Source organism: Stegodyphus dumicola, chromosome 7 (assembly GCF_044657685.1).
Source record: "Stegodyphus dumicola isolate Sdum_Otavi_A_Nest chromosome 7, ASM4465768v1".
Lineage (NCBI taxonomy): Eukaryota > Metazoa > Arthropoda > Arachnida > Araneae > Eresidae > Stegodyphus > Stegodyphus dumicola.
In genome coordinates this window covers 13737008-13762898 of record NC_140774.1, presented here as the reverse complement: position 1 = coordinate 13762898, position 25891 = coordinate 13737008, and the positions used below count along the sequence as shown (strand labels likewise).

Sequence of the window (25891 nt, the reverse complement as noted above, 5' to 3'; positions counted from 1 at the left end):
AATTTCTTTAAATATAATATAGGGCTGTAATATTAGGTGGCAACAATTTGAAAAGTGAAACGCCATTTATAGTCAAACAACGAAACGCGAAATTAATAGTCCTTCTGGAAAATGACTGAAAATAATAGCAGAAAAAAACTAAAAATTGTTTATAAAAAAATAACCATTTTTTAAGGGTGGTATTAAAACCACATACTTTTCAAAATAAAAAAATTAAATTCCAAACTTTACCTTGTTTGCAGAATTAATGAATTAAAATTGATAATTTTTAAGGGTGGTATTAAAACCACATACTTTTCGAAATAACAAAAATTTAATTCCACACTTTACCTTGTTTGCAGAATTAATGAATTAAAATTGATAATTTACAAAATTGATAACGTACGATTACTAATTTCCAAAATTACTAACTGCTAACAAATATTTATCAAAAGTAGTTTTACCTTTTTTTTATATAATTGCGTAAATTTGATAAGCATTTTCAAACTTTCGTTTAGAGAATTTATCTGAAAAAAGAAGTAATTTGAATTAAACATTTGTATATTTGTTTCCGCCAACCGTTCTATTTTTCAGATTAATTTTATCTGTCTGAAATGGCTAACAATCACTTTAGCTGACCTTGGTAATGATTTGATCTTTGTTGACATCATCATCAAAAATAATCGAAGGAAATCACGCTGAATGTCAATAAACACATAAAACTAATCTAACACGTAAAACTAATTGCGAACCCAAATAGAAAATATAACTTATTTCTTCACGTATACTTTGCACTTTGCACCGACCTAAGGTGATACCTAATGGAAAAAGCCCACCCAATGGAAATTGTTTATTGAAAAGATACTTTTTACAGAGTTTTTAAAATGAATATTTTTCATGACAGTGAAAATTATTTGCAGTCTTCTTTGCATTTGCATGCTACGGCAGTTCAATGTTTCAGATGATCAATGTTACAGCAGTTCAATGTTTCGGATGATCTTGGGTGAGGTCTTGGTCCATTGATCAGAAAGTCTTTCTTGATTGATATAAACATCAGTTATAGTTCCAATTTAGATCTTAGGCCGAATATTATGGTCATTTTTCTAAATGATCATTGAATAGGTTAATTTTGATATATACGGAATAAATAATTAAAATATATAATGAATGCTATTGTTTAATATCAGAATCCAAAAAAAGAAATTAGTTGATGAAATAACTGTTGAGATTATTTGTTAAGATTGATACGGTAACCTATTGTTCCTGAAAATTTATTACATAAAGCAGGCTGTTTTAATAAATGTTTCTGTCCATTCCTTTCCAAAACTTATTTAAGTGGTACTCTTTTGTATATTCACATTCAAAAAATAGGTCGGAACTATTTCGCCACAATTGCAAATGTCCGTACCTTTGAGTTTGAATCTATTTAAATGTTTAGAAATGGACCATGTCCAGTTAAAAATGTTGTAATAGTAAAAGATGATGATATCAGTTTAGCTGAAACATTTGGTATAAATTTTAAAGTTCTTTGTCCTGTTTTAGTATGTTTTAGGACTTCACTTATACTTAATTGAACGAATGTATTTCGTTTTCCTAAGAACATTAGGTATTAAACTGGTGTAATAGGTTATGCATAAGGTTACAAGGTATTTCTCCTGCCTTCTTAGCATGCCTTCATGGTGTAGTGGTCAGCACGCTCGACGCGTATCAAGAGGTTCGTGGTTCGAGTCCCGGCGAGGGCAGTACTCATTTTTCATCTCTCCTGCTTCTTAAATACTTAATGCGATAATGTTTTTAAATGTTAATAAACAAGGTGATAATGTTTTTCTAGGCTATTTTGATAACATTAACCGAATGACACATTTAAAGATGAGAAAAATTATCCTTCGAAACAGCAGTGAAAGTTAACTAATTTAATATGGAAAAATCAGCAAACATTTAAGTAAGCATTTTCACTAGGAAATGGTAAACGTTTGTGTATGACCTGCTCATAATGTTTTTAATGCAAAAGTTCATTTATGAACGGGCACTTTCCTATTATTCCGTCGATCGGCCAAGCAGAACGATTTAGCGCCAATTATGGGTGACGGTGTCTTTTAGAATTCTGCTACAACGATTAGCGACTGGTGACCGTTGCCGAAATTTCCGCTAACGTTCGTCGGGATAATACCTAAGATTCCGCTTTCTGGTTCATAATATTTCTGGAAATTATTTGACCGATTCTGTCTCTTAATCCTAATACTCGGAGAACATATCTCATAGCAAAAGAGTCTGCCAATGTATAACTTTTTTTTTTTTTTTTTTTTTACTTTTACACTGCTAAGGAGGACTACTGACCGGGAACAAGCCCTTGCAGTATGATGTCCGCCCTGCAGACATTTATTAAGTCTAAATTTAAAAAAAAAAAAAAAAAGATTACAGAGTCACATCTAGTATAACTCAAAATTAATGTGTATAACTCAAAATGTATAACTCAAAATGTGCCAAAATTAGACTCAAATAACTCATATAACTCAAAATTAGACAAGAAAGCTACCTTAGTTTGAACAATATATCTACGCAGAATATTCTTTTCTTTAAGGAACAAAAAATTTTGCTGGCAGTTTTTATTTCTCCTGAAGAAGAGGGACCTGTGTCTGATTCCCTCAAAATCGATAGAGTCGTTGAAAATTTAAGTCAAACTATGGCTACTTTATGCTTAATTTTAAATGGTTAACTAAAACTAAATTAAGGTGCTTGCCGAATTAATCCTTCATTTGGTCACTTTTCTCTGTAACTTGCCAGTAATGTATTTTTGGCCTTTTGTAATGCCTTTTGGCGACTTTATCTTTTATTTAGTATCTTTACTTCATTTTAAAAATTTTATTCTATCATATTTTGATCATATTAACCGAACTGTTGATTATGGAAAATGATATATTTTCCATGTTTTTTATACAAAAACTCAAAATATCAGAGAGAGAAAAGAAGGAAAGAAACGAAGTTTCAATCATGTATCACAGGGTTTTAAGGCAAATGCCGAGAAATTCTGACAAAATATTTTTAAAAAAATGTGATTAAAAGAATGTAAATACTGCTCGTTCGAATGTGCAAAATAAAACCAAACATGTGTAAAAAAACTACAGTGTTTTTGTTTTTAAAGAAAGTGGAAAGAAATCGAATGACTCGCATTCAAATTAAAGGAATTTATTTTTTTGTATTATGAAGAGTCATTTAAATTTGTAACCAGTTATTTTTTATTAAATAGCTATCCTATAATTCCATTTCCCTCCCAGAATGTAAATTTCTGGTTCGCGCGATATTCAAATCAGGTAGAAAGTGTTTAAAGGAAGGTTCTAGAGGATAAAAACAAAGCGTGTTCTGGCTGCCTGAAGACCACTTTGATTCTCTTGATTAGTATTCTACGGCGTTGAGTTATTCTTGCCATTAAGCTTTTTTACGCCGACTTCGGTCAGAGACAGCTTGCGCGTTAATTATACTGTGAAGCCGTTAGGCCATACTTAATTTCTTTAGTTTTAGTTTATCCATTAATTTGATTCGAGCCATAAACACTGGCTTCTATGAGCACGAATCGTGCCGACTATTTTACTTTATTTCGGTCAAATAAAAGGTCCTTTACACCCTTGTATATTGATATATTTTTTTACATATTTCATTATGGCGAAATACTCGAGAGCTATCTACTCAAAGGAAAGAATGCCTTTGTGGAGAACTTTCCGAGGCAAATAGGCGCATACCCAAGTTAGACATGGGAAAAACCACGAATACGCCCATGCAGATAGCCCTTTCGTCTGACTCGAATCCAGGTCAAACTACTAGTATTCAACAACTTTTACAGCTCGGTAGTTGGTGGGCCGCTTTTTAAGTAAGACGACTCGTATTTGCATTACCCATGAAGAAAACCACGCAAAACTCCATGTAGTAGTCAGTCCGTGCTGTGTTCAGATGTTGGTTCGGTTGCCAGTGGCCTTTCTTTTAACTGTCAAGTTGTTTTGATGATGTGGGTGAATAAATTGTCAATTTTTTTTATTCCAAAAATGGAATATTTGCCTCGCAGTCAATTTTTTTTTTTTAAATGCCGCGTACTTTGAACTTTAACCTCTATCCTTTGAAACCTCCAGTAAAGTTCTGCCATCTGTTAAATTGAAGCCGAAATAAAGTTCTCCCGATATATATTCGGGTATAACAATATGATGCAGTCAAAAAAAATTAGCCCGAGCAATATTCGGGCGTGACATTTTGGAATACCAACTCTCTGCCCGAGATTATTTCGGGCATGGCAGTTAAAAGGTTAATTTTTGCACCGTCTGTATTTCGATTCCGTACTCTAATTGCAACTGCTGTAAACCTGATTACTGCTTTGATCCTCTATTTACTGAACTTTGTCTGGGCTACAGAGTCAAGCTTTAATGAGTGTGTTTATTATCAAGTACAGCGTAAACATGCGCTAAAATAACTACGGTGTGAGATATCTTCCACATCAAAAGGATTTCAAAAATTTCTTGCATTATGATATAAATTTTCAAAGATTAAGTTTCCATCATTAACCCTATTTAATCTTTCATTTTAAGTTGCTGTGTATTAGCAGCAATTTTTTCCCATTCATTAGTCTGTATTTTCGATTTGTAAACTGATCAGCTTGGCGACATTCCAAATTTTCAAACTGTATTCTGAAATTCGCCAAAAAGTCCTGTAATCACCAAATCTCGTAAAATTTTCAATTTCCTAACTATAGAACATTAACAGCTAATTTTTTACTATTATGATTTCTAATGAATAGATTCATATATATTTTTTTTCAAAAAATTTAAGTCTGCAAAACCTTCTTCATTATAAAGTTCTTCATGAAGGCATTTCTCCTCTTTGTCAAGTAATCCTAGCGTAATCTGCCATAATCCAAATAACATAATCCAATCCCTTTGGACAGTTGCCCTTAAGTTGTATTGCTTATTCCATTCTTCTCGATAGATATCAAGATCTCTGATATCAACTTGCGTCAAAGGCATTGTAAACAGTTGCTAAACATATTTGTTCACCTCATTATACAGGGGAATGGAAATCAAACTTTATACAATAAATAACACAAATATTTACTTTGCTTCAACATACAAAATGCAAACACAACATTACATCTTTAGAAGAAAGTTATAATTAAAATTTTTTAAAAAATCTGGAAACTTTCTTATTTGATATTCCGTATACATGAGCCTTTTTTTAACGTTTAGTATGTTACATTTATTTATTAAATATCATGTTCTTCGTACTTAAATCATAAATTTCAACTAAACAGCAATATCACAAAATAATTTTAAAAGAGCATATCTTTAGAATTTCCGATATAGTCTCGCAACTCTGGAGTTAAATAGTTAAATAAAGAGTAATATTTAAAAATATACTCTGGAGTTAAATAGAAATTTTTCCCCCTCCGTAGAGTGTTGCCATTGCTCGCTTTGAAATCGTTAAGTTTGTTAATCAGAAACTCGTTAATGTTCTACAAAATATGAAATAGATAATAAAACAAATTCCAAATTTGGGCTTCCAGATGCCCTTATTCGAGTGGAGGACTAGGTTATTCAAAATTTGATGTCTCTAGATACCGTTATTTTGTCACAGTGCGCAAAACTTACACACATTCCTGCAAATTATTCATTATTTAATTTCTGTAAATATTGTGCAGGGCTCTAATATTTATTTGGTGGCAACAAATTGAAAAGTGAAACGCCGTTACATAGTGGACGATGTAAAATGCCAAAACGAAATTAACAGCCCTTCTGTGAAATTGCCCCTTTAGGCTAATAATTGCGTGTTGCCACATCTCTGAAACAAACTCATCGAATAACATGGTTTATTTAAAAGTAGAAATTAATTATTTTTAGTGTTTTATGAATACGAGCAGCGTCCTCTTTCGGCCGTCAGCAACACAGTGAATGTCGTAACAATACTTTTGCTCTTCTTCCTAATTAAAATTATATGAAAATAATACCTATTTATATGCTTCTAATGATATTTTATATTATATACGTAAAATTCTATTGCCATTTAGAAGAACATTTATTTCTTGTATGGTAATATTATCGTTTATGTTTTAAAAATAGCGGTGGACAAATATGATCACATTAAGCGGAGTTTACTGTAATAATATTTTCTACACTTTTTATGCTTTGCCATTTATACGAAAAAAACCAAGTTTTCGTAATATTATTTTCCGAATTTGTAGCAAAATTTCTTCTCAAAATCCAAACACATAACTTGAATCGTAATTCCAAAGGTGTTTATTATATCTCGCAGAAAGCAAGTAAAAATCACATAACATAATTGAAATCTAAATGCAAAATAAATTTTATTATTTCCAGAGAGTGAATGTCTTTTAGCATCTGCTTAACAAAAGGAAAGGAAAAAAAAAAAAAAAAAAAAAAAAGAATTTTCATTTCGAAGAATGAGTTACAAATGCTTGTAGTAAGATACCGTCATTGCCATGATCAAAGAAGTGGAACGAATGACTTTAGAACGTGATGAAGGGGGAGTGAACATTAAGCAACAGAATAAAGCTTTAAAGATCGAATGTTGGAGACTCCAGTAATCAGTTGATTTAAAGTGCGAGGCACCCACACATTGCCTGTAAGCTTTTTGACTGAATTCAGTAGTTATTTCAATATACAATATGCCAGTTTCAGTTTCGAAAACCAAATTACCTTATTCTGAAGGCAGTTTAGGAGATGTCAAAGGTAAATAACTTATTTCTTTTTCATAATAGTTTAATTTTCTTAAAATACTCCAAATAGAAAGTTTGTTCGAAAATGTTTGAGAACTGGAATGTTTTAATCGAGAATGAAATTCCAATCCTAGAATCTTGCCAATCTTGTAAAAGATACGAATTTGAAAACTGTAATCTTCGCCATTCTAATCTTCCTTTTATCGTCATTCTAATTCTAAAGAGTAAAACTTTTGTCTTTTAAATATAATAAAAAAATTCCAAAGTTTAATAGAAATGTGCTGCCACTGAGTAAAGAGTAATTTATTTGGTTTCGACATTTTATTAAAAATCTCAGTTGAAAAAGTATGTAATGCTACTCGGCAAACATAAGATATTTATCTTTCAGTAATTTACAAAATCTGCTGTAGACAAAACATGACTTTGCTCGGCCCATTAAATTATGCAAATCGTTTGCAGCACTTCTTTTAAACTTATTTCCTTGAATTATTCTAACTTAATTAAAGATTCGTCGAGGCATGTTGAAAATGAAATCAAAAATTGCAAATTTTAAAATCAAACATGCCGGTCAAATTTATCGTTCGGGAGTCAAACTTCTTACAATTTTATTTTTTCATAACGAGTATAAAACTTTCCCTTATTTAACTATAGGAACCGAGAGACTGATTTAAAAGTTAGATTTTATTATTTGTAGAAAAAAAAATTAATCTGACATTACCAAAACATGAAAAGCGTGAATGTTTTTCGTCATTTAAAACATTTCTGCAATTTGAATTATATTACTAAGACAACCGATTACGAAAATAAAAGCTGGGTAAGGAGGTTACAGTACATATATTTGGTAGTTTCCGATTGCAATAAAAATGGGAGGTGCATAACTAGATGTTACAGCAACTGCATATGCAAAATTTCAAATTTCCACGGCTAATCGTTTTTGAGTAAAAAATATGTTCCCACTGCCAGATGTAAAATAAATGTAAATTTGTCTTCCACGCGTCAATTTGTTGCCATTTGGCGAAGCGTAAAATTTTGCTGTTGAATTTTATGTAGCATGTAAAGATATGGTTACGTATTAGTTTACGTAAGGTTAAAAGACAAAAGTTAATCATAAAAAGAAAAAAAGTGTAAGTCATCTCATTAAGAAAAGTGATGTACTGAAAAGAATTAATGGCAGCATTTACCACTCTATCGGGAATTCTAGAGCAACCAGTCAATAAAAAACATAAGAGTATTTATAATTCAAATTTAATCAGAAAACTCTATAATTTAAAAGCAATATATTGCCGCTCAGTAAAGCGTAAGATGTTTGTCTTAAATTAGTCAACAAATTTAGCGATTTTGCGATTTAATCGCAACAAATTTAGCGAAAATTTAGCGATTTAAATTTAGTCAACAAATTTAGCGATTTAAAAGAAATGTATGGCCACTGCACGAAAGAAAAATGTTTTTAGAATACATGCGCCAGTGAGCTGCCATTCGACAATGCGGGAGATACTCAGATTTTCTTTGAAATTCAATGTCTTATTCAAATCAAGCGATTTTAAAACAATAAACATTTCTTCATTTCTTATTATAATTTACTAGGTAAATCCGTGAAATGACACACACTGGACTCATTAAAGTCATTATATATTTTTCCTTTTATAATAATTATTTTAAACTGTTAGTTATCTTTAATGTTAGGAAACCAGAGTAATCCAAAAAAAGTTAGAATATATGGAAAATCTGAGACTCGTGAAATTATTTCCTACTCAAAGAATGACCAGTAATAATTTAATATTTGCGTGGATTATTGCTCAGATTCATATACTGTGACAACATTGCTTCCCATATTGTTCTTACCAACCCCCGCTAGATTATATAAAACAGAAGTTAAAGAACTTTAAAATTAAGAAAATAAAATCTGAAAGATTTCAAATTTTACACTGAGCCCAAAGGAACATTTTTTAACCTTTTGTGTGTTACCTTTATTTATTAAATGTTCTTTGCACTTAAACCATAAAATTCAATTCAACAGCAATATCTCAATATAATTTTTAAATGAGCATATATTTATAGTTTCCGATACATAGTCTCGCGCGCTGGAGATATATTTTTTCTGTACAGTTTTGCCATTGCTCGCTTTAAAATCGTTAAGATACAACATTACACGCCTAACAAGTATTAAAAAAAATCGGCGTTACATTTTCAACCATCAGGATTTGTAAATATAACGCTGATTTTTGTTGTTTGACTTCTAAATTAATCGTTAAGTTTGTTAATCGAAAATTCGTTGAAGTGTTACAAAATACGAAATCGATATTAAAACAAACTTCAAATTCCAAATTAGGGCTTCCAGATGCCCATGTTCGGTGGAGGATTACATGATTCAAAATTGGATGGCTCTAATTACCGTTGTTTTCTCACAGTGCGAGAAACATATATATATTTATGCGGATTTTTTCATTAATTAATTTCTTTAAATGTAACACAGGGCGATAATATTGGGTGGCATTGAAAAGTTAACCGATATTTAAAGTTTTCAACGCAAAATGTCAAAACAAAATTAATAGTCCTCCTGGGCTAACGCCTTTTGAGCTAATAAATACCGTGCTTCGTCGCGTATTTCTGCTTCTTGCTTTTTAGCGCCAGACTCTGCAAATTTCAAAAATTATTCGTCTAAATTTCCCCTGCCTCACGAAACAGCTTCCCTAAATTTTAAACAGAATACATGAACGTAGGGATTGTTTTCGTCTCACTAACAAGGATGGACCACTCAAGCTACCTGAGAAGTTCACACCGATCCTTGCCCTTCTAACTATCAAACTTTCTGCTAGCCTAATACAAGAACCGACCCATCACGTTGAATCAAATATGAATTGACTATGATTTCATCGAGTAGGCTGAACATTCACCTTCCATAATTAGGGCCCACCAGCGGCCGAGCGGTAAAGCCGCTAAACACTGATAGTTCAGTCCGAGGTTCGAATCCCGTGAACATGCTGGCTTTATGGGCGTTTTCGTGGTTTTCCCCCATGTGTAAGTTGCATATTTATTTATTTATTTATTACGTGCTCCGCCTTTAGGCACTACACGGAAAGGGAGGGATGCCCCGTGGAGGTCTTTTTAAGGGAAACTGGCTCGTATCCACGTTACACATGGGGAAAACCACGAAAACGCCCATGCAGCCAGCCCGTTTGCCGGGACTCGAACCCCGGAACGAACTACCAGTATTCAGCGGCTTTTACCGCTAGGCCGTTGGTGGGCCGTATAAGTCGCATACGAGCCAGTTTCCTTAGAAAGCCCTCTGCGAAGGCATCCCTCACCTAAAGCAGATTGCCCTCGAGGCTTTGCCGTAATCACATAAACCAAAAAAAAAATCTTCTATAATTATTTATGTATGATTTGAGGTGTAAAGAAGGAGTAACACAGAGAACAGTATCTACCTTAGGTCGAACTATGCGGAATTAAATGTCATCCCAGTGCAAAATTTAAAAAAAAAAAAAAAAAAAAAAAAAAGGAAAAGAAGGTGAACATATAAAAGCAAAATAATAAACTAAATACATAAAATACACAATCATCATTATCAATATCATTAATTTTCAGTTGTCTAAATATTTACAATACAATTATGTATATTTTGAAACCAGCGCTATCATTTTTCTTACAGATACAAACATAGCATCAAAATATATACGAAATTATATTAGAAATCAGCATAAAGGAGTTCTTCAAGACAAATTTGAACGTGAGGAGCAGCTATGATAATAATAAGAACGAGTGAGATTAAAATAACAGGGAAGTTGAAGTGAATGTATCTTATGAGATATTTCATTGCTAATATTTACTATGTATTCTTATTCGAATGTAGCTTTCTCTTAAAGAAATAGTTGCCTGTTACCATGACTACTTTTCATTTTTTATGTTTTTACTATAAGCATGTGCGTCAGAAATTAAATTCTGCTACGATAAAATTAGTGAAAACAATCTGATGCGGAAACCACAGGACTTTCTTGTACATCCTTTTAAATTATACGCATTTTTGCTGAACTCCGTTTAAACTTATTTCCTGAAATTATTTTAACGTAATTATTCGATCTCTTGAGGCAAGTCAAAAATGACATCAAAAAATGCCACTTTTTTAAATTAAATATCCAGGTCAATTTTTGTCAAGGTCAATTTTTGTGAAAAAATAAAATTTTCCTATAATTTTATTTTTTCATAACGGTGTGGTGTGACGGTGTATTTAATTACGGCAAAGCACACTAGTGCTATCTGCCAAAGGGAAGGGATGTCTATCGTGGAGGACTTTCTAAGGGAAACTGGCTTGTATACACGTTACACATGGGGGAAACCACGAAAATACCCATGCAGCCAGCCCGTTCGCGGAATTCGAACCTCATTTTTTTTCATAACGAGTAAGAAACTTTTCCAAATATACGTATAACGACCGGAAACGCACTAAAAACTAGATTTCGTTATTTTTAGAAAATTAACTTTTTTAAAATTTGATATTACCAAAAGAGAAATGTTTTTATCACTTAAAACACTTCTGTAATTGGAAGTATATGACTACGACCAACGTTTGCGAAAATAAAGACCGGGTAAGGACTTTTAATTTTTGGTAAGGAGGGAGGGGGTATATATATTTTTGCTAGTTCCCTATTTTAATAAAAAAAAAGGGAAGTGCACAATTAGATGTTATAGTCGTCGCATATACATAATTTCAACGTTCTACAGTTAATCTTTTTTGAGTTATGCGAGATATATGCGTATGTACAGACGCAGCGAAAAAAATCTCTTCTGATTCCATTTTAAATCCGTTTTACAATTCATTTTGGTAAAACAGTTCTTTATTTTGTCCGTACATACAGATCTCAAGCAAAAACATCGTTCAGATGAATTCGAGAGCAGTCAAAATTTTGTTGAAATATGATACCCGAAAATTTTCGCGATTGCAATATTTCCTTTACAAGGAAGTAAAAAGAGAAGAAACATACTGGAAAACAGGATAAATATCTTCCGCTTTGCTGAATGGCAACACACTGGAATTTGGAAGGTAAAAATATTTCATTCCGGACAGCGGTAACACATTTCTTTTAACTCACCGAGTTTGTTCATTAAATATGAAAGACATGCTTATTACGCTTTGCCGAGTGGCAACGCTGCTTTTAAAACGCTTATTAGCTGGATTAGCATGTCGAAAAAGGAACAGTCGATATTATATATAAAATGCTGTAAATGGGATGCAAAGAAACGAGGCAAACAAAAACCAGTCTCTGCCTTTAAATGCGTATTTATTATCTTTATCAATTAAAACATTGAAGTTTTATTTTGATACAAAATTTTGATATTTTTGTCGATAATATAACGCTGAAATTGCATTCCATTATCTGAGATGACATTGAGCATTACCAAATGTTTTTGGCATGGCGTTATAAATATAGTAACATCCTTGACAATGAGCAACAGCAATAGTTTGGAGGACAAATTTTAAAATGCGACTATAGCGATTGTGTACCACGTTTTTGTTTACGGTGCCTGTAAGCAACAACAATCAGTACGATAATTAAATAATCATTTCTGTTACATCGTTTTTATCAGTTTGAAGCCCAACAGTGGACCACTATATAATAACGCAGTCTTCTGCTCCCTTTTACATTTAATTTTTAATTCTTTGAGAGAAATAAAATGGATGGAAGTAAGTTTGCTAATACGTTTTATTTTTTTCGCATTGCTGTAAAATTTAAAATTAAACAAAAAAGCTATCTTAGACTGGTGTAGATTTTGAACAAAATTATTGATTTCGAGGGGGATCAGACCTAGGTCTCTCTTCTTCAGGAGAAAAGGGGGGGGAATATTTTTGTGATTAATTATTTTGTTCAAAATCTGCAAGCAAACAAATTATTTTGTTCAACTTATTCAAATTATTTGTTCAACTTGTAGAACTGAACTCATATACCTGTAAGATTCGTTGATTTTTTTCAGCTTGTATGATTGATTCGTTTGTTCAACTTTGTATGACTGATTTTTTTAAGTGTATGATTGATTTAACTAATTTTTATGATTGATTTGTTCAACTTGTGCTACTTATTATTTGTTCAACTTGCATAATTTGTAAAAGCTGAGCATTTGTTCAACTTTTAAAAATTATTTTGGTTGTCTGTTTGATTTTAAACAAATTATTTTGTTTTTAATCTGTGCCAATCTAGATTTGCTTTTTTCGCCTAATTTTAAATTTTACTCTAGCGTTATTCACTTCTGTGTGTATTTTAAGATATTTATCCGTTTATTTACATAATATTGCGCTATTTCTAAATGATGAATACTTTTTTTATGTAAGAGTTCTAGATTTACAACAAATATATAGCGAGGCTTTTGGAGGGCAATTGATGTTATTCGTGACACAGATCTAGCGAAAAGAACTTCACAATTTAAATTTCAATATACTAAATATACCATACTTTATAATCATGTGTATTATATTTTACTTTGAGTATTATTTTTAATATTACTACTACTTACTAACTTCTTCTACTTAGGCAATCTCGCATCAAACCAATCGGCTGGTTTCTCTTTCCCAATTGCATAACTCAGAATCATGTTATGATGATTCCCTTAATATTATAAATATTTTCTATTATCACTCTAAATTTTTAAGAATTATAGTTGTCTTACACTCTATAAGGTTATTATCACCTTGGACACCTTATAGGTGAATGTATGAATTTTCAAGTTATGCCCCATTTTCGAAGAAGAATCCCTTCCCGGGTCAAATCCGAAAGCCTTTTACCCTTCTTCTCACTCCACCAATCTCTCGATAAGACTTTTGACCTTTAGTGTATTTTAAGTACCCTCATGTCGCGAAGACACTATACACTTCCATTAAAAAGTAAACCAGGATATAATCAGCTGTTGGGCTATTTTAGCTTTTATGACTTACCCCATAGAAAAGTAACCCTTTCATGAAATTTCTTCTTCCTATTTACGTATATTTAGCCTATATAAACTATAAAATACAGATACACAGATTACTATGTCAAACAGAAAATATCATTTTGTAGATTGTGAATTAAAATTCATATCTTCCGGTTTCATATTCAAATTATATGTAACAAATTATGTACATTACGCGCCACTTAATCTGATCATGTTTGTCCACCACTATTTTGATAACATTAACTGAATGATTACATTAAACGGTGCGGTAAAAATAGCCTTCTGAATAGAAACGGGGTTGAATACATTTAATATGAATATAATCAAAAACGTATTAATAGGTATTTTAACAGCATTTTCAATAGAAAAATGCAAATGTTATTTTTTTAAGCTGTTTGTAATGTTTTTAATGAAAATGTTCATTTGTGAACCCTTCGTAAAGGGCATGCATAATTAAATATTCGGTAGGTATGCATAACTAGAACGGAATTTGAGAACATAAAATTTAAATTATGCAAAAAATCACCCTTAATTTATCATAGATGATTTCAGAAAATTCGTTCTCCCCACGCCAAAAGAGAAAAAGGCCTACAGATTATTTTTTTCCACTGAAGAAGAAAGGCTTATATCTGATAGCCCTCAAAATCGATATCCATAATTTACGTCAAACAAATGTTACATTGTTACCTAATTTTAAATGACTGACTGAAATCAAAAACCAAGCTGTTTGGAGACCTAAGCTCTGATTTGGTAACATTTATCAACACTTTGGCAATTTTTATTTTAAATTTTATTTTAGATTTATTTTACCTTTATATATATATATATATAGATAGATTTTATTTATCCTTGTTTAGGCACTATACCATTTTGGATATTTTTGAAAAACACCATATCTTTAACAGCTCTATCCTATATCTTTCAGAAAAGAAAACAAAGAGGAGTTTGGCGAATGGCCTAGGAAGTCGTCCTCCACTGGTGTGGAATAAAAAAGTGTCGAACACAGAGCTTGATAAATTTAAGAAAGTCGTGGAGGAGAAGTTCAAGCTACATTTCGGCAAGTTAACTAAACATTATTTTATAATAAGTAATGTTACAAAATATATTTGAACCGTTTATTGCTAAAACTTAGTATGTGTAATGTAGATTTATGCAATATAAATAGCCAATGATGAGCTGGCATTATTTTTCGCAGTCTAAATGAATGCCGAATACAAATTTGGTAAATATTTAAATCATAAAATCCTTCATTTGCATTTTAAATTTAAGAATGATATATAATTGAAAGCTTCGTGGAATCTTTTCTGTTATAGAACAGCACATGCTAAAAAGTTTTCTATGTTACTGCTTTATATAGACTTGATACAGATTATTTGCTGTACACTTGATACACACTATTTGATACAAATTAATTCATATACTTGATATAGACTGTTTTCGATATTTGGAATAGAATACTTGACACAGACTTGATATAGACTACTTCATGTACTTAAAATAAACTACTTTGGTATCCTTGATATACTTGATACATTTAACTTGATATACTTGATATAGACTACTTGCTAGATTTGGTATAGATTAATTAGCATAGGCCTGATATAGACTACTTGATATCTTTGATATGCCTGATACATTTGATATAAACTACTTGATATAGACTACTTGTTACACTTGATATAGGCTACTTGATATAATTCATATAGATTACTTGATACATTTTATATGGACTACTCGATGTAATTCATATAGATTACTTGATACATTTGATATAGACTACTTGATATACTTAATATACACTACTTGATATATTTGATACAGACTTCTTCATATAGACCACTTCATGTAGAGCACTTGATATACTTGATGTACACTGCTTGACAAACTTGAAATAATACATCACATACCTAATATAGAGTGCCCCATATACTTGATACAGACTACTTGATATAGATTACTTTCTACATTTGATATAGATCTTGATGCAGACCTGAATAGACTATTTGATATACTTGATGCACCTGATAAAGACTATTTGATATATACTTCATGTGGACTACTTAATATACTTGATATAGACCACTCGATGTAGACCACTTGATATAGTCTAGATATAGATTACTTGGTGTAATTGATATAGACTGCTTGATATACTTGATATAGACTAGGTATAGATAACTTGGTGTAGTTGATATAGACTGCTTGATATACTTGATATAGACTAGATATAGATTACTTGGTGTAATTGATATAGACTGCTTGATATACTTGATATAGACTACTTGATATACTTGATATAGATTGCTTGATAAACTTGATATAGACTACTTGATATACTTGATATAGATTACTTAACATATTTCATATAGACTACTTGATATTCTTGAAATAGACTTGATATAGACTACTTTATATAGACCAATTTTTGTATGAAATGCGTGTGACATTTTCAATATAATTAATTCTATTAATGGATTCTATGTACATCACATAAGCTTCTAGACGTGGGAACTTCAGAAACTATACAAATTATTATAGAATCTCTGCACAATGTTGTAAAGAATATCTACACATATCTTTAGGGTATTTCTATACTTTATACGCTAGAAGTTATAACTGAAATTTTATAGGATTAAATAAAATTATAGCATTCGATAAAATATTTCTAATCTAGTTTACAGGAAATTGGGCTGTCACTCTAAATAATTCCGAAGACATCTTAGTAATTGGTGCCGTACCAGTTGAAGGTTAACTATAAACAAATGTTATTTACCTGAAGTGTAATTATTATCTCATACAGATAATTTCTTTCCAGAACCGGAACTTTAAAAATACTTGCATATTTTCTGATAAGCCTGTTGATAAGAATTCTAGTTCTGCTGTGTTTTCCTTGACTCATTCTGTAATTTCAAAGTAGCTTTCTCATCGTTTTGACAAGACGTTGAGAATTTATTACTTGCAAAATGTGACATTTCTTTTGAAGATAAGAATGCAGTCGAGATAACATTCAATCCTAACTCTTAAAATTTTTATTGTCAACCGATATTTACACCGAGTAAGACCCGAACTTTGAGCTCGAGTGTGTTGCTTAGAGCCCCTTGTGTTTACCAACAGAATTTTAGTTTTTGATTGAAAAGTTATTTTATTGATATTATATTATTGTTGTGATACTGGAAAAATGTATTATTTTCGATATATGGTTCTTGATTTTTGGCAACGTCACAGAGAAAAAGGATAGCTTTATTGTTACCTTGAGTGCTAATACAGCAGTGTGGTTTCAATTACAGATTCCTACTGGGATTTTCATAAATGGTCTGTCGAGAATTACGCAAATTTCTGGGAAGAAATATGGAATTATTTTGGGGTCATTACGTCCAAACCTTACGATAAGGTAAGATTTCGCTTCCATATTTTTAATTTACTTTTTTTCTAGCATAATTAACTAAAACAATAGTGTGAGTAAAAATATTTTGTGACTCGAAAAATATAAAATAAATAATAAAATAATTAAATAAAAAAAGAAAAGAAAACCTGAAAGGTTTCAAATTTTAACAATCGCCCAGAAGAGTTTGTTAAGGTTTTTTGTGCTCTCTCTGAGCTGGCTGGCAGTCTGCAATTCTGCTGTGTAACACTCACTCATACTAACCCTTTTTTTTTTTTTTTTTTTTTTTTTTTTATCATATCAATGTTCGGTATTCTTAGTGATGGCTTTACAATACTTTTTTGTCCTTTTATTATAAACGTTTTGTGTGGTTACTTTATTTATTAAATATAATTTTCTCGGCGCTTACGTCACACAAAATTCGATTCAGCAGCAAAATCACAATAGAATTTCGGATAGACAGACTCGCGCACTGGAGATAAAACTGTTTTATTCCGTACAGTGCTCTCACTGCACGTTTTGCAATACCTGAGTGTGATAATCAAAAATTCGTTACAGTTTTCCCCCTTTTGGGCTATTAATGAAATAACTAAATAATGAAGAAACTGTTTGTATTTTGTTCCTCGTATTGTGGAAAAATGGCTGCAACTAAAGCCATCCAATTTTGAACACACGTAGTCCTCCACAAGAACATGGACACCTCGAAGCCCGAATTTTCAAATTCTAATTTGTTTTTTAAGTTATTTCATATTTTATGCGAATTAAATGAACTTTTGACTAAAAGCTGAACGATTTAAAAGCTTTGTTTTGCCACTCTGCAAATTAATTAGAAGACTCTGCGAAATAAAAGAAGTGTGTTGCCACTTAGCAAAATGAAATGCATTTGTCTTTCGAAATTACTCACATTGTAGGAAAACAGCGGCATCCACAGCCACCAAATTTTGAACTGATTCACCCGAGCACGTGCACCTCGAAACCGAATTTTGAAATACTTTATTGCTTATTTCTTATTTTGTGAAAATTTAAAAAACTTTTAAATAAAAACTCAACAGTATAAAAGTTTTGTGTATCCACTCTCCTAAACGTAAGATATCTAGGTTTCCAATTTAATCATAAATCTCGGTATTTTTAAAAGAAATATGTTGCCATTGCTCATTCAACTTCCTGTTCATTACCATTTCCCGTTTGCTGAGGGGTATGATGTTTAATTTTTTTTTTCAAATTTACAATGTAATTCATTAACAAACTAAGCGATCCAAAAGTAATAAACCCAAATACGTATTATTAATTGCTAGCTAGACCTAAGAAAGTGCAATAGCCGGATTCATTAAAATCATTATTAGCCCAAAGAGTAATTTGCCTAGAAGAGCTATTTATTTCTCCCATTGTGAAAAAGCATTGATACCTACAGACATCAAATTTTAAAATAGGTAGTTCTACACTTTAATATGGGCATCTGGAAACCTAAATTTCGAATTTGAAATTCATTTGAAATCTGAAATTATCTATTTCATATTTTGTAAAACTTTAACGAATTTTTTATTAACAAACTCGATTTCCAAGCGAGCAATGGCAACACTGTACTGGAGGAAAAAAAATTTTTTTTTTCTCCAGCGCGTAAGACTGTGTATCGGAAATTTTAAAGATATGCTTCTTTTAAAAATTTTGTGATATTGCTGTTGAATTGAATTTTATGGATTAAGTGCGAAGAACATGATATTTAATAAATAAAATTAACACAAACGTTAAAAAAACGCCCCTTTGGGGGGGGTAATATAAAACCTGAAAACTTTCAGATTTTTTTTATCCTTTTCTTTAGATATTTTTCTTTTTTATAATTGCTAATTTAGGCGGCTGGCTGCGTAAGCGACAGTTTTAATCAGTAAAGCTATCATTAAAATTTATTATAACATTATTTTTTTTTAACCTTGTATAAATTGTTAGTACCTCTGAGTATCTTCCTTTAAAATGTATTTGTAAGTTTTCTTTTAAGTTGATATCATTGTACACTAAATAGCCCATTGCTCATGTAATCTCAACCAATATTTAGCAATTGTAAATTGTTAAGACATCAATGAAATGAGGAATTTAACAATCATCTACAAAAATCATCTACAATCATCTACCAAACAATCATCTACAAAAACGTGCTTATTTAATCATTACCCAATGAAAGATAAGACTGCTGGATGTATTATTTCTAATGAACTTAACTTTTAAAAAAGAAAGTAAATTTTAAAGTACTTACATTTTAACGTCGCAAATTTTAAAGTACTTACATTTTAACGTCGCATTAGGAAGTTTACAAATGTTTTTTAGGTTCTCACTGAGTTCGCAGTGCATCAGTCAGCTCTTGGACTTACTTCTACTAACACAACTTATTTTTACTTTATTTTTACTTTTTTTTTACTTTATTACAAGTTATTAAGACTGAAAAATTGCAAAATATTTAACAGCAGCTCATTTTAGAATTCCTCATACAGTGTTAGTATTGTTATGATATTTTTAGCCTATAAAGTTATAATTTATTTACGTGTCCTTGGCTACTAGAACTGTTATGGCAGTGCCTAGCGACTATTCGCTGGTCTCCTTACAATTCTATAAAATATAAATCCAAAGAAGGGCTAAAATACCCTTTTATTCACTCAAAGAAGTAATGAAAGTCGGCACCTTCTCGAGCTTACAGGAAAGCCTCCACTCGAGCTTACAGGAAAGCCTCCACTTGGGCTTTAGCTTAAGATGGAAGATAAGAAACGAATCTAACTTGCTCAACTTTAGCCGAAGGTATACAAAGATAACTAATTAAACTCCTAATTAAACCTAATGGCTCCTAATTAAACCTCATTGACGAATACTAACAGGCGCTGAACAAAGAGGTTATCCCTTCTATCGACAGCCCCTGCTAGACGGGAACGTATCACATTTAATAATTAAAAACAATTATTTGATTCAAACGTCATAGGTTTCTGTGTTAAAGTAAACCAGATTGTCCCTACTCTTTCTTGCGGACATGTGTGTGACGTGCGCCCCGCCCACTGTGTTAGTCTACCTCTTATAAGGTCCATGGTTACATTATCCAGAAAAAAATGCTGCAATTTCACTAAAATTATTTACAAATGTACAAAATTCATAACAGAGCATAGGCTTGCGGAAAATGAAAATAATTTCTTTGAAGTTCTTTATATTTACTGTTGTTTCGTTTTAAAGTTTTTTCTGCCTCACTCAGTACTTTACACGAAACTGTAGTTTTTGCATATTTTATTTGTTTCGTGTTACAGCTTTTAGACATTGCCTTCTTTTTTCAGGTCGTAGTCAAGACAGGCGATGGTTTCCTGGACAATGAATGGTTTCCCGGTGCACTCTTCAATTACGCGGAAAACATTCTGAGGATAAGAGATGACAGAGTTGCTCTTATTTACGTTGGTAATTAATCTCACCAGTTCATCTTAATCATTAACTATTCATAAAATTCTCAAAATACTGAAATTGTTTTGAGAATAGTTTTACGATCACTGCGCTTTCATGTGCAGTTCACGATCAGTGCCTTTATTATTAAATAATGAGGAATCTGCATGTATGCGTGTATTTGTACATGCATTTGCGTACGTACATTCTGCACAAAACGAAAGGAGGAGGCAGTCCTTTATATCGCGCCTACTGGGCTGACTGACAAAAGTGAACTTGTGTTTTTCGAAATCTCAAAAAAGCGACTTGGGATATATATTAAATATATGTATAGCATTGTTCTAACATAGGTACTTTGACACAAAATCGGACTTTTACTGATAAGATATACCAATTTTTTTTTTTTTTCCATATTTCAATTCTGCGACTCAAATTATGTCTAAATAAGAAATTTTATAAAATCTGGTGATAAATTTACCGATTAAATTAAAAGTGCATCTAATTAAAAGAAAGGCTCTGTTCTTACAAGTCGGCGAGACAAGCCGAATGGCTAGAAGCTCTCCCCATAGAATCAAATCGCTATTTAGGCACGGTTACAACATAATCTCAAGTAGGCAGAACACGCTCTAAAATCAACTCGCGAAACAAATGATGTTGAACATTAAATAAAAGGGTATTTAGACTAATGGTTGACAGCATAAAGTATACGCGCAGAAAGGCTATGGCTCGTAGAAGCCGGCGAGACAAGCTTAATGGCTAGAAGCACTCCGCCATAGACTAATTAAAATTTAGGCCAAAATTACTATTTAGGCACTGTAACCACATAGCCTCAAGTAGGCAGAACGCGCTCTAAAATCAGCTTGCAAAACCCTTGCTTAATAGCAGTTCCTTCTCTCTATATCTGAATCTCTATCTCTCTATATCTCTATATCTCTCTATATTGATCCGCGCTATCTAATTGACGTTCTGGCATGAAAGGCCTGGGTGAAAAAGAGAGCGACAAGAAAGTTGCTTTAACTCAAAATTAACTATTAGTCAAAATAAATAAATAAATCCTCACAGAAAGTAATGCGTTTCCACTGCCGGAGATAAAACGCTTTTATCTTCAAGCAATATATCTAATCTTTCCTTTAAATTCAATCTCTCTGTTGTTGATTAGCAAATTAAGCGATTTAAAAGCAATAAACGCAGTTCTTCCATTCTATGGTGAAATTAAGGTCTTTAAAATTACTACACATTTTCTTTTCTTTTTTAAAATGATTACTTCAGCCGGCTGATGACGCTAGCAGCTAGTTATTAACAACAAAAAGTCTGATGTGTACACCACATGACTTCCCCGCACGGAATATTAAATTATACTCATCTTTTGCTGCATTTCGTATACACTCATTTCCTCCAATTTTGTTCGAGATATATTTCTCATTCAATTCATTCAATTCTCAGATCGTGGTAAGGCGAAAATACATATCTTTATTAAAATTTGAAAACTATAAAACACCAAATACAGTTAAAACAATTTAAAAAAAAAACTATTTTTACAATTAAAAATTAGAGTTGCTATTCAAAAACAAGCACTTCGGCCATCGGGCAAGAAGGCAGATTTTTCGGTGCACAAACCTGAAAGATTACTTTTGTTCCCACTCGGCGAAAAGACACTGAAGGTGCAGAAATTGACTTAATTCCCAATTCTGCAAAGTGTCTAATGTAAACAAGTATTACTGCTATGGTAAAAGAATAGACTTAGCCTACTTAAACAAATTTAAATTGTTGATAATTCTACAGCTATTGCATGCAGATTAACTAAACGCATAAAACCTTAACTTAAAAAAAACTGGAAAATAAAAACAACATAATGCAATAATTTTGAAAGCAAAAAATGCACAGTTTACCAACATATAAGACTAAAAAATGAGGTCATGAAGCCGAGTAACAGGGTATATATGTATTTATTTATTTATAGTTTTGGTGCGTCCGATTGCAACCTAAAAGGGACATGCACAACTGCATGTTATAGTGGTAGGCCTATATACAAAATTTCAACGTTCTGAGGCTACTCGTTTCTGAGTTATGCAAGATACATACATACATACGTTCGTACGTACAGACTTCACGAAAAAAAATCTCTTCTGAGTCCAATTTAAATCCGTTTTGACAAAAAGAGATCCTTACTCTTTCCTTATGTACAGATGACACTTAAAAACCATCTTTAAATTGCATTCGAGAGACATCAAAATGGATATTTTTGTTTAAATATAGTACCCGAAAATTTTCTTGATTATAATACTTCCTTTTCTTTGAACCAGGAATTCAAAAGAACTGTAATTAAAACATTGTTTGAACACATTGTAATTTTGTTTTCCTTTTCAGAGGAGAATGGGTACGAAGAAACTGTGACTTTTGCTCAGCTATTCGAAGAAGTCAAACTATATGCAGCGGCTTTCAGAAAACATGGATTACAAAAAGGAGACAGAGTGGCTTGTAAGTAGCAATTTAAAAAACAGTAAGTACAATTTAATTCAAAATTGGAAACTGGTCTCAAGAATGTTCTTCTTATTTTAAGCTGCAAACAAAGCAAAATGATAATTGTGTGAAATGTATGAAATTTAACACGTCGGTGTACAAAACAGCTGCACTCTTGAAAACTAAACATTTTTCCTTTATTTTCTCTAAAAAATTACTTTATTTATTATACTTCTTTACTTAGTATAAATGTGAGTTTCATTTTATTTTCGTCCTCGTAAAATACGTTTAGATTATGGATTATGGTTTTGAAAAACCAAATTAATTAAAACTTTTACAGCAAAATTTTCCAGGATGTTGAGCGTTTTTGGGCTGCATTTCTAGCTCAACAAGAGTAGATTCTTGAGCTCAAATTAATAAAGATTTTAAATCTGTTTTGATAAAAGTATTCGTGTATGAAATTTCATATACGTAGATTTAAATGAAAGAGATTAGTAAACATAAATTCTTCTTATAGAAATAGTTCAAGCGTTTGAAGAAGATCTCGTACAGTTCTGTTATTCTCACCCTCTCCCCAAGAAGTGAATAAAACATCTTCCAATAACTGAGGCATTGTAATGTATTTTGAGACATTGCAATATTTCTCCCGGAATTTTTAGCTTCTGAGATTATTTTAAGAATTATTTAAATTTATTCCAGAAAACCTTTTTGAATAAATACAGTCTAGCATTACAGGAAATTACAGAATTACATGAAGCGAAAAAATTATATGAAACTTTTTTTTTTTTAATTATGATCCTTTATTATTATGATGTTATAGAACTACATGAAATAGAACAATTATATATAACATCATTTAATAAATATCACTCTTTTGTTGTACTTTAACTCCTGATAAAATGTCAAAAAAATGAGATGATATCATAATTTCCAAATGCTTAAGAGAAATTACAAATACGATGTCTTTAAAGAGTATCAAACACTATTTTTCCCAAATACACCTTTAATTTTATTTTTCCGTTTTCTATCACGTCTTACTTATCGGTTAAAATAATAAAAAAATCGCGATTTTCGAATTGCAAAAACAATAAATTTCAAATGCACTTTTACAAAGATAACAACCGTCCGTCTTTAATGATTTAGTGGTGGCGCCATCTATCAGTGGAATTATAAACGTCATAATATCCATAGGTAACTACCGAATTGCAAGTTTAAAATCCAAAGTAACTAATAATGAGCAAAATCCGTATGTTACAGACAACTAAATGTGCCATGTTGATCCTGCAATTAAGCGAGAAACCTAAAGTGTGGAAAAAAATGAGCTATGTAAAACAATTCTGTGAAGATACCTGAAATCCTCACAGCTACAGTTTCAGTCCATAATCATGCGTCTATATAAAACTTCATTTTCTCGAATAGTTACAAACTTAAAATAGCTACAGTTTCCATTCATAAAGGTGCTCTGATAGAATGCACTGTTAGCTTGGAATAGCTGAAATTTCAGTCCGTAAACATGCGTTGATAAAATGCTCTTTTTCTGCGATAGCTATAAAATTAGAATAACTACAGTTTCAATCTGTAGAGAAACGCAGCGCTCCGTTTGCTTGGAACAGTTACAAACTTAGAATAGAATAGACTTATTCCATGAAGATGCACTGACAAAATGCTCCATTTCTGGAATAACTACAAACTTAAAATAGCTAAATTTCGGTACAAGATGCGCCGTTACAATGCTCTTTTTACTGGTAATAATTACAATTTAAATCCATAAAGATGCTCCGATACAAGTTTGGTTTCTGGAATATCTGTAAACTCCGAATAGGTACAATTTCAGTTTATAAAACTGCGCCAATAGTGCCCGTTTGTAAGACTGGAATAATTAATTTCGGTCCATACACAAACGCCGACACAAAACTTCTGTCCATAAAAATGCGCTGATATAATACTCTGTTTTCTTGAAATGCCTACAATTTCACTCATAACTATACGCCCAATTAATACTCCATTTGCTTGAGATAACTACTAACTTGAGCTTGAGATAGCTATAAATTTCAGTCCATAAAGGTGCGCCGAACAATGTTCTGTTTGCTAACTCTTGTAGTGAATGACGTTGAGTTCGGATATGTGTCCTATAGCTCAGATGAAATTGAAAAGTGCAGCAAAGAGCACTTATCAGATTTTATATGGGCTTTAATAAAGCCACCATATTAAAGTTTTGAAGTACTAATAAGGAGTTCCTTATGTATGAGATTATCTGGAAAATGCTTCGCGTTTCGGAAGACATTCGACGTCGGCATCAGATTCTAATGTCAGTTACACTGAAGCAATTCAAAGTGAAAAGGAGAAATAAAATCCTCTTGGAAGGAAAAAAAATTTGAAAAAATAACCTTCACTTAGAATGTGTACAAACTGTTTGGAATTCGAATCAGGATAATGATTCATATGCCTTGCATTCTAGTACCTAGAGATTTATCGAAGGTCTAAAAATCGAAATAACTGCCTATCCTTGATTTTTATAGTATCCTGTCTCTTTTGACGTTCGGCTATCTCCTTACTTTCTGGAATGGCTGATTATGACTATTATTGAATACATTTTTGAATGATAAAAATTTCCCGTAAAATTTCTATGAAAATTCTTTACAGGTTACATGTCAAACAGAAAGGAAGCACTGTTTACCATGCTGGCAGCAACAAGCATCGGTGCAATCTTTAGTGGACCTCAACCATATTATGGAGCAAGAGTAAGTATTAGCAAAATGCAGCAGGCTTTTAATTTGTCTTTATCCTTTTTATAGTGTGTAGTACTGTTACCATCTAAGTGAAGATATTATATTTGACAAAGCTGTCAATCAAATAACTACGCATCCAATAAGAGTAAAGCACTAGATTTACATATCCTTAGACGAACTTCAACTTAGATCCGTGGCCAATATAACATAGGTCGGTCAATATGTAATGCACAACCCACTGTAGCCTGAAAAGTATTAGAGAAATGAAATTTTGTAGTTAGAAACATTGGTCGTTCGGTATTTCGG

At 31.8% G+C, this 25891-nt stretch overlaps 1 protein-coding gene across 3 annotated transcripts in view; it reads left to right on the top strand.

The window, feature by feature from the left end:
- LOC118201942 (acetoacetyl-CoA synthetase-like) overlaps positions 1–25891 on the top strand; it is a 139627-nt gene that overhangs the window by 76584 nt on the left and 37152 nt on the right. The window contains exons 1-6 of one of the 3 annotated variants that reach the window (XM_035374098.2): positions 6555–6704; positions 14535–14666; positions 16897–17000; positions 20297–20414; positions 22764–22874; positions 25500–25597. In XM_035374098.2, coding sequence (XP_035229989.1) covers positions 6641–6704; positions 14535–14666; positions 16897–17000; positions 20297–20414; positions 22764–22874; positions 25500–25597 — 627 coding nt within the window. In that variant the 5' untranslated portion in view covers positions 6555–6640. Of the gene's footprint in view, positions 1–6554; positions 6705–12263; positions 12372–14534; positions 14667–16896; positions 17001–20296; positions 20415–22763; positions 22875–25499; positions 25598–25891 lie in introns of those variants that run through there. The other 2 variants (XM_035374099.2, XM_085819896.1) reach the window with 2 other exon arrangements.